General features: G+C 41.2%; 1 protein-coding gene across 2 annotated transcripts in view; it reads left to right on the forward strand.

The window, feature by feature from the left end:
• USHBP1 (USH1 protein network component harmonin binding protein 1) overlaps nt 1–10,106 on the forward strand; it is a 226,944-nt gene extending 216,838 nt beyond the window's left edge. For both annotated transcript variants that reach the window (XM_075338208.1, XM_075338214.1), the window contains one exon: nt 9,672–10,106. In XM_075338208.1, coding sequence (XP_075194323.1) covers nt 9,672–9,852 — 181 coding nt within the window. In that variant the 3' untranslated portion in view covers nt 9,853–10,106. The remainder of the gene's footprint in view (nt 1–9,671) is intronic.
• The last annotated feature ends 578 nt before the right edge of the window (nt 10,107–10,684 follow it).

Raw genomic sequence — 10,684 nt, forward strand, 5'->3', positions numbered from 1 at the left:
TAATCATAGCATTTCTGTATGCAAGGTGTCAATTCGCATTCAATTGATGATGCCCTACAACTTTGTAATTCACTTTTTTTCTCTATCTCGTTCCGTTTTCGACATAAAAATGCTAACTCCGTTGTTTTCCACCAGGTGGCGCTATAGGTGGTTTCATTGCGTAGCGCATGGATACTTTACTATACCTAGACACCACTTCTATGCCTATAGCTGCCTATAGCCTATAGCTGCCGCCGTTCTCTAGTTAATGGCGGTGGACAGGATATGGGTGGACACACTGTATATTGTGGGTTTTTTTATGTCTGTACTGTGTATTTGTCGTGTGTATTTGGGTCGATCAGTGATGTTGAAATCCATGACATCAGCAATCTATTTTGCCATCAGGGACACCCTAGGTGGATAGGTTTCAACTGAATTACTAAACTATGCATACTGCCCAGTGCTGGTGTAGGCAACAGGACGTTGCATGGTGAGGTGGTTTGTATTGACAACATACAACTCAGATTCAGTGTGGCTCCTTCATGGGAGCCTCATTTTTAGGCCAATTTTAGGCCTGGAAATCAACTTCCGTATTAAGCCAAGAACACTTGATGGAGAGTAAAACTAAAGGAATTTAGTGATGGAAGATGCACACCCAGGTCGGAAGGGACTCAACAAGCCACTGGGCAAGAGTCAATGGTCGAACTGATCAAGTCTCATGACACATTGGGACCGAATCCGCAAGAATGTCTTAGTGATGATATTGCTTGATTGAAAGAAAAGATCAAAAGCTCCAAAGATATCAAAAAGTTTGGAACTTGGAGTGTTCAAACCATGAGAGAAGGCAAGCTCAACATCGTCAAAGCTAAAATGGACAAAACAGAACTTGACTAAAGCCCGCTTTACACGCTGCAATGTATCTTACAATGTGTCGGCGGGGTCACGTCGTAAGTGTCGCACATCCGGCATCGTAAACTACATTGCAGTGTGTGACAGCTACGTGCGATTGCGATTGAATGGTAAAAAGTTCATCGCACGCATGTCGTTCATTCCTCATGAATTGATCGTCAGATTGTTCATCGTACCCGGTGTAGCACACATCGCAGTGTGTGACACCTCGGGAACGATAAACAGATCTTACCTGCATCCTGCGGCTCCTGGCCGGTAATGCGGAAGGAAGGAGGTGGGCGGGATGTTTATATCCCGCTCAGCTCCGCCCCTCTGCTTCTATTGGCCGGCTGCCGCGTGACGTCGCTTTGACGCCGAACATCCCTCCCACTCCAGGAAGTGGACGTTCGCCGCCCACAGCGAGGTCGTATGGATGGGTAAATACGTGTTACGGGGGTTAATCGTTTGTGCGGCACATTCAACAAAATTGAACGTGCCGCACATACGATGGGGGCGGTTACGATCGCATACGATATCGTATGCAGAATCGTAACATGTAAAGCAGGCTTTAATCGGAATTTGTTAACTAATATGAACTGAATCTGGATATTTTCAGTCAAACAAACATCTACTATTCTGACAATGATAACCAAAGAAGAAATTGTGTCACTTTTATTCTCAACCAAAAATTAGCCAGCACTGTCTTGAAGTATAATGCTGTCAGTAATAGAGTAATCTAGATTACTACAAGGAGTGTCAATCCATGTCACAGTTATACAAGTCTATGCAGCAACAACAGATGTCGAGGAATGATATTGAACTATTCTACGATCAAGTTCAACAAGAAATTGACAAGATGCCAAAACAAGACTTACTCATCATGGCAGAGTTGATTGAATCCATGTTTGCCGTGGCTCATTTTGGCATTGTGAAACTTTGTGAATGAAATGAAGCTGGAAGATAATTCATTGACTTTTGCACAACAAATAAACTTTCCATCATTCACACCCTCTTCCAAAACCACAAACAGAGACTTTACACATGGACATCCCCGAATGGGGCCTATAAAAATCAGATTGACTGTGTATATGTTCGACAAAGATGGAAGCTGTCGCTCATTATGACAAAAACAATGCCAGGAGCTGACTGTGGAACTGATCATGAACTTTTGACAGCAAAGATTAGAGTCCAGCTGCGCAAAAGGACTAAACAACAGGTCATTTCTAACTTCAATTTGACCAACATACCTGATGGTTTTTGGAATTGTCAGCACAAACCGATTTATATCTCTGGACACAGATGAAAGAAATCCTGAGGAATTATAGACACATATAAAGACTATTGTTGCTGAAGAACCCAGAAACACAATAAAAAGAGGCAGAAGAGACCCCCACAGCCATGGTTAACAGAAGAGACAGTAAGATCATCGAAGAAAGACAAATGGCAAAAGCAAAAGGTAGCAAGCAGGTCGCAGACAACATCAGTAAAAGACTAAAGAGAGCTATTCAAGCAAATAACTTTATTACTAGAGATGATCGAATACTTCGATTATTCGGCTTCGCGAATATTTTCCGAATACCTCGCCGCTATTCGACTATTTGCAAATATTCGATGTGCAATATAAGTCTATGGGAAACTCGAATAACAACTATTCGGTACCATTCGGGCTTCCCATAGACTTACATTGCGCATCGAACAGTCGAAATAGAGGCGAGGTATTCGGAAAATATTCGCAAAGTCGAATATTTGAGGTGTTCGATCCTCCCTATTTATTACCAAAAGATATGTACAGAGATAGAAAACTAACATCTGAAGGGCAAGACCAAGAAGGCATACAAAATGATCAAAGAAATAAAAGTTTCAACCGAGTGGGAATGTTGAAAGACGCCAACTAACTAAACCAGAACAGATCCTGGAAAGATGGAAAGAATACACAGAGCACCTCTACAAGAATGACTCGGTAATATGGGAAAAATCAGACACTGGAAATGATAGCAAACTTAACATCTTAAAAGACAAAGTCGTTGCTGCTGCAAAGTTTCAGTCAAAAAACAAAGCACCTGGATGTGACAGTATTCCAATAGAACACTTATAAAGCCTTCTGAAGCAGCAGTTATCACATGACTTTTTCAACAGGTAAGGACAATTGTTAAATGATCCAAGGACTGGAGAAGATCCATGTGTATTCCTGTTCGGAATAAGGGAGATGCTACCGACTGTGGAAACTATCGGACTATTACACTCATACCTCATGCTAGCAAAATACTACTGAATATCTTACAAGGATAGCTACAGCCTTACTTTGACAAAGAGCTGCCAGAGGAACAAGCAGGATTCAGAAAAGGCAGAAGAACAAGAGATGTAATTACTAACATTAGATGGATGATGGAATAGGCCAAAGAAGATAACAAGCATTAATTTTTGTTTTATCGACTATAGCAAAGCCCTTGACTGTGTTGATCACCAGAAACTTTGTAATACCATAAAGTATATGGGGGTTCCAAATCATCTGACCATCCTTATCAAGAATCCTTATATTGACCAAGAAGCAACAGTTCAAAGGAAAATGATGATATGGCATGGTTCAAAGTAGAGAGAGGCGTCTGACAAAGCTGCTTCCTGTTACCATTTCTCTTCAATTTATATGCAGAAGATATTTTGAGGAAGGCTAGATTTGCCGAAAAAATGAAGGAATCAAAATTGCTGGACGAATCATCAACAATCTTAAATATGCATACGATAAAACATTTATAGCAAAAAGCATAGATGGAATGAAGCACTTGTTATGGAGTGTCAAAATGGAGAGTTCAAATATGGGACTCCTACTCAATTCAAAGATGACAAAGAAATTGACTACTGCCAGGTATGAACGGGACGCATTTGAGATGGTTGGCGATGAACTGGAAGTTGGAAAGGACTTCACTACTCGGATCAATGATCACTCAAGATGCAGCAATGACATCGGAAATCAATAGGATAATAGCTGTGGGAAAATCCACAATGAAGTGACTGGACAAGGTCCTCAAATAGAGGACCATTTCACTGGTGATGAAAACACATAGTCTGGTCTTTTCTGTAGTCATATATGTGGACGATAAAGAAATGCAAAATGTGGACGATAAAGAAACAAGACAGAAGAAATGTGGTGCTAGAAAAGGATGTTATCAATACCACGAATGTCAAAAAGAACAAACAAATCAATTTTGGAACAAATCAAACCGGACATGTCACTTGAAGCAAGGATCCCCAATCTTTGACTTGCCTACTTTGGACAAATCATATGAAGACTGCACTGCAGAAGGACATCATGGCCGGAAAAATAAAAGGAACAAGTCAAAGAGGAAGACCAGCAATCTGATAGCTTTATACTATCAAGATAACGGCAGAGAAGACCCTGGTGAACCGATCTATGCTTGCACAAGATTGATCTTCCCACAGAGTGTTAAGTCATGAAGTTGCCAAGTATATTTCAAATAATAATAAGAATGGAAAAGATTAATGGCTGTAAGAAATGGTTGAAATGCAGAGTCCAATGGAAAGTGGAGGTAAGATAAAAGACACAGTTACTTTATATAGAAGAAACTGGTATAGAAAGGATAAAATGAAAATATGACTGAAAGAAATGTGCATAGTCTGTATAAATTGCAGAGTTACAGCAAAGTGGCGATGAGGACAAAGGGAAACAGTACCTTTTAATAATGGAATGTCAGTGTTTGAGTAAAAGTAGATGAGGTTCAGCTGCAGTGGTAGACAGGAAGGGAAAGTGGTACTTAAAAGTGAAGAGGTGAGAGGCAGGCGCATCACAGAGATCCTGTGCGCACGCAGTGTGTATGACGCAATAAGTGTCTGCGCAACAAGTGTCCGAAGTTCTCCAAAATTATGTATAGAAAAGGCTAAATGAAAGACAGGGAGAGGTGGCAGAGATGCACAGAATAGAACTGTGAGTTGAGTCTAGGCTATGTGCGCACATTAAGTATTTGGTTGCACAAATTTTTGCACCATTTCTGCATCTCTTGCAGGAAAAACACTTCTTCTTCTACTTACGTTTTAGGTACTTTTATGCATGCGTTTTTTCCAATCCATTTTTACTGCATTCTGGGATGGAAAAATGTTGCAAAAATGCTGAAAGAATTGACATGATGCAGATTTATTTCCACACCAAATCTGTAATGGAAAAAAAGCAACGTGCACAAAACATCAGGATTCTCATTGACTTTGCTGGTATGAGGATGTGCATACTGTTCTGTGACAAAACTGCACTCAAAAACACATGAAAACTAGCCTTATGCGGGCGTCACATGGTACGATATATCGTGCGATATGTCGGCGGGGTCACGTCGTAAGTGACGCACATCCGGCATCGTTTGATATATCATAGCGTGTGACAGCTATGAGCGACGGTGAACGAGCAAAAATACTCACCTTATCGTTGCTCGTTGACACGTCGCTCATTTTCAAAAAGTCGTTTTTTCTTTTCTGCGCTGGTTGTTCATCGTTCCCGAGGCAGCACACATCGCTCCGTGTGACACCCCGGGAACGATGAACACAGCTTACCTGCGTCCGTCAGCAATGCGGAAGAAAGGAGATGGGCGGGATGTTTACGTTCCGCTCATCTCTGCCCCTCCGCTTCTATTGGCCAGCCACTGTGTGACATCGCTGTGACGCCGAACGTCCCTCCCCTTCAGGAAGAGGATGTTCGCCGCCCACAGCGATGTCGTTCAGCAGGTAAGTGCGTGTGACGGGGGTTAACGACTTTGTGCGCCACGGGCAACTAATTGCCCGTGACACACAAACGACGGGGGCAGGTGCAATCGCTCATGCGATCGCACGATAGATCGTCTCGTGTGACGCCTGCAGTAGAGTGCACAGCCTTAGAATCGTAGAAAAAGCACGAAGAAGAGGTAAAAGTAATGGAAATAAGATGGATAATGCAGAAAGAACTGAAGTTAGTATATGGATGGGCAACTGATAATAAATGATAAAAATGAGAATAAAGGCTAATGAACGTGAAAGTGTTAATAAAGAGATGATGAAAAGAGGGGGAAAAAAGGGAAATTGGCAGCCGCCGGCTTTCAGTCATACAAGCAACACAGGCATGCGAGCACAGCTACAATCTCGGCTCATAGTACTGAGAGTGGGAGCTGTAAGCACGCCACAGCACTCTAACTTACAGGCTGCTCTGAAGTGTGTCAGCAGGTTAATACCGTTATCTGACGTAACAGATTCCCTTTAATGATAATTGCTGTATGTTTGGGATCATTGTTCTGCTGCAGAATACATTTGGAGCCCATCAGACACCTCCCAAATGGTATTGTATGATAGATGAGTATCAGCCTGTATTTCTCAGTATTCGGCCTGTTTCACACATCAGTGAAAAACACAGATGATTTTCACTGACGTGTAAAAAACGCATGTGTCCCTCCGTGTCCTATGATTCACGGCACACGTGGGTTGTCCATGTGCAATCCCTGGTACGTGCTCCGTTATCCATGATTGCACATGAAGATAAACTCACCTGTCCCCGCTCCTGCTGTCCGTGGTGCTGAACTCTGCTGTGTTTCCGCCTCCACTGCAGCTACTTCCGGGTCGGCTGTTCCTGTATACATTAATATGCATGAGAATTAGCAGCCGCCTCTGAAGCAGAGGCAGGAGACGAGCAGCGCTGGAGAAGGTGAGTTGAAAATGCTTTTTATTTTCAATGTTCATGTTTTTCTGGTATATGTTTCACGGACCACACCATAGTGTGGGACATCAGTGATGACAGAAAAAACGGACATGTCTCAGTGTGGCAATCACGGACACGTCCATATGCCGTACGGAGACACGGTCAGTGAAAAATCACTGATATGTGAGCAAGACCCATTGATTAGAATGGGTCTGCGTATGTCAGTGATTCTGGTACATATAAAATCTAGCACATACGTACCAGAATCAGTGACATGTGAAAGAGGCCTTGAGGACACCTTTAGTCCTGACAAATCCCCATCTCCATTTGCTGAAATACAGCCTCGAAGTTGAAAGGGATTTCCACGATACTTCACTGTTGCCTGCAGACACTTATTATTGTACCAGTTTTCAGCCCTTCATGGCACAAACATTTTGACTAATCAGACCAGAGCACCTTCTGTCATTTTTCTACACTCCAGTTCATATATTTTTGTGCCTCATTTAGCGGCTTCACCTTGTTTCAATGATTTTTCCTGCGGTTCTTCCATAAAGTCCACTTCTGTGCAGACTTCTTTGAACAGTTGAAGGGTGTAGTAGTTCCACGCGTTGGTGCCAGTCCTGAGCTCATGGCATTGCTGGACATATTCTGATTTTAAGGGAATGATTCCACTTGCATATAGCTTCCGATGCAAAAGCACTGGAAGCTATCTGCTAATGACAATCTGCTGCGAGCGTCAGCCGAGGGTCATGTGACTGTGATGTGATCTTATGATCGTATCACAGCTGTGGAGAAGAGGGAGGGAACACCTTCTCCCCATCTCTTCCGCTGTCTGTCTCTGCGTATATTGCACTACACTCGGATTACATGTGAGTGCAGTGCGAAGTTTCACACGCTCCCATAGACTTGTATGGGGGTGCGTGAGCCGAGACCAGCTGCAAAATGCAGCATGCTGCAATTCATTCCGCATGCTGCTATGGCATGAGAAATCAATCGCAGATGGACACTGCCCCATATTTTTGCACTAGTGCGAGTGCAATCTGATGTTTTATCGGATTGCTCTCGTCCATGCAAAACGCAAGTGGAACCGAACCCTTAAGGTAAGTCTTTCACCAGCTAAACTAAGTTTTCTTAAAAAATGCACAAAAATGGTTTTGACACCGTTTTGGTGCGGCTTTCTGCCAGGAGATGTAAATTTGGTGCTGAAATGTCTGCACCAGATTTTATTTTGATATGCATGAAATCTCCACCTGCTAAGTGTGCTGACCGTGTGGTTTTGGTGCATTTTTTCTCTCTATAGACATCTTTGTGGAACCTGAAAAAGCGCAAGCAAAGCAAGCTTTTCTGTAGTATTAATATACATTAAAAACCCAGATCTGCAATAAACATGTATCAAATATGGGGAAAACACATCAAAAATTGCAGCAAACACTCAATAAGCAAAGAAGATTGTTATTGCATTGTGTGGTGCTCACACCTACAGAAATAACACAAAATTTATGCCACGTTTGAACTCGGCCTCATTGTTACATTTTTATTACATTTTTTTCTGAGTTTAATAGAGAAAAAAATTAATCACACCATGTTTTTCCCCCATTTACTGATTACCATAAATAATCTGATCGATTTGTTGTGCGAGTTGTTGTGATTACAAGGACACCAAATGTCCATGTTATTTACTGATTTGTGATGTTTATTATTTAAAATTTAAAAAGTGCATTAAAAATTACATTAATTCTATTTTTTTACATTCGTTTTATTCATTTTATTAGAAGAAAAAGAAATCTCTTTTATTCTCCCTCTAGAATACTGGACAAAGATGTAGCACTCTTTTACAATGCATCTCTATGTCCAGTGCAATCTGCCTGTGGAGTCAGAGCCTGCAATGAAGCTTCAAGTATAGAAAATCCTCCCTATGAGATCACCAGAATCTGTGGCTCAAAGGCCAGGGCTCCTGATAAAATCTTTGTGTGTTGTTTGTTTGAGTCACAGGGATGGATAAAAAAACCTGATATTTTTGTAATTATTTCAGGTTATTTTATAATATTTTTAGATCAACAAAAAAATCTTACTTTTTCTTTATCTCTAAGGACATTTAGATATATGTATATCTGTATTAGCTGAAAAATCTGCTTCTGGTTCTGGGATCCCTGCTGCATGGCAAGATTACAAAATCCTCCTTCTCAGTGCAGGCAGTAGCTCAATGGTAGAATTGCTGCCTACAGATAAGGAGTTCATGAGTTCTCCTCCCTAAAAACCAGAGAGTTAATTTATGAACTGAGAGGAGAAGCTGGGACAAGATCAGTGAATGCTACTGACAGTGCTACTGAGCACTGAAATTAGGACAGTTCTGCTGAATCTGGGATGGTTGGGAACTATGCACATGTGCTTTCTTGTTCGAGACCTAGCACCACCTATTGAAGTAAATATTGACCCTTTAATGAGCTTTGCTACATGACTGAGGAGAGGTAAACACATGTCTGCATATGGACTTTTTGATTTTGCTTTTAAGTCTTGTGGCAAGGCTAAATGGTAGATAATATGACAGTAATATATCTTGCCTGAGACACTCAGAGGCAAAAATATGAGGACCGCTGAGATTTCTTAGTTCTCTGTAATTCTGAGTCCCGCCCACATGAGATCACCAAGGGTTGGGTCAAGTGAGGGGTTCAAAGGTGTCCACCATATTTCTTCATTATTCTTCTGTGGGGAGGTTATGTTGTGTAACGTGCTGGAAGCAACCAGAACCCCCCTGGCCCCATAGCACCTCCCATGTGGCCTTGTAGACTGTGGGCCCTTGCGGGCACAGTCCTCTCTCTTCCTGTACCTGTCTGTGCCTTGTATTGTTCGTGATTATTGTACTTGTCTACCTATGCCCCTTTCCACATGTAAAGCTGAATAAATGATGCTATAATAAAAAATAATAATATTGACTTTTAGGATTGCTATATCCAGTAGATGGCCCCAGTATTCAAGTTCTCTTCCTATCTAAAATGACTATTTTCATAACTAGTATAAAGAATATGTGAGAGGTAGATCTTCTGATATCTAATTAGTGGTGTAATTAGCTAATAGCATTATTAGTTGTTAGCTGATTCTTTACTATGTCTATACATAACTGTTTTCCTCTTCACTGCAGGAATCTTTTTCTGACATATCAGAATGCTTGCAGGAAGTACCAAGAGCAGCAGCACAAACTGGAGTCTCAGGCTGATTTAATGTCACAACAGCAACAGCGTCAGCTACAAAAACTTGGGCAAAGTATCCAAAATCTGCAAAAGAAAAAGATTGATAGGGACACTGGGGAAACATCCCTGTAAAAGGAAAAAAAAACATTTTGTGCTTCCTCCAAAGTGTATTATGGGATGACATGATAATTAACACTTCATTATAAAGTACAGACAACGGCCATTACGGTAGCTTATATTATTTACACAGTATTGATTATTGCCTTACTCCGCAGTGCAGTTGTTCAAATTGTTAGTAATATGCTTGATTTGCCTCTTCTTTAACAAAGTAACAGAACTCTGTATGTGAGGTATTTTATGTATTTTCTTTACATAAACATTTTGTTATGAAACACATACTGCTAATAAAAATTTGTAGTTTGAGTGGTGTAATGTCCTAAGTAGCTATCATGCCAGGGGAGATAGGGGGCCTAGCTTTACCCAAAGTTAAAACAAAACCATGGTATTTGACATGTTAACCCTTTCCCAATCCCCTCTTCATCTTGCAGAGCAAAGTATTGTAATGCGCATGTGCTGGGAAAGAGCAGAGAGCACCGATGATCTAGAAGTAAAAGTAACGCATGCGCGATACAGTACTTTGCTCTTCCCTCAGCAAGGCAGAGAAAAGTATGCCTGCGCAGGAGCGTGATTGAGAGACAGTGTGTGGATGATGAAACCAGAGAAAAAAAGTCTTTAAATTTGCCCATATATCTTCACATCTCCAGGTCAACAATGACTCAAACAGCACCAATATTTATAACAATACATTTTATTGAGTACCAAAAAATAGGGTGCAAGGAAATGGAAAAGGACAGAATACAAAAGTACACAGGACCTATGAAGTAGGAGGGTGAAAAAATTCCACACACCTACCCAGTCATTAAAACTTTTCAAAGCTCAAGTATATTGCTGCCAAAAATATAAA

This window comes from Anomaloglossus baeobatrachus, chromosome 1, assembly GCF_048569485.1.
Source record: "Anomaloglossus baeobatrachus isolate aAnoBae1 chromosome 1, aAnoBae1.hap1, whole genome shotgun sequence".
NCBI classification, from domain to species: domain Eukaryota; kingdom Metazoa; phylum Chordata; class Amphibia; order Anura; family Aromobatidae; genus Anomaloglossus; species Anomaloglossus baeobatrachus.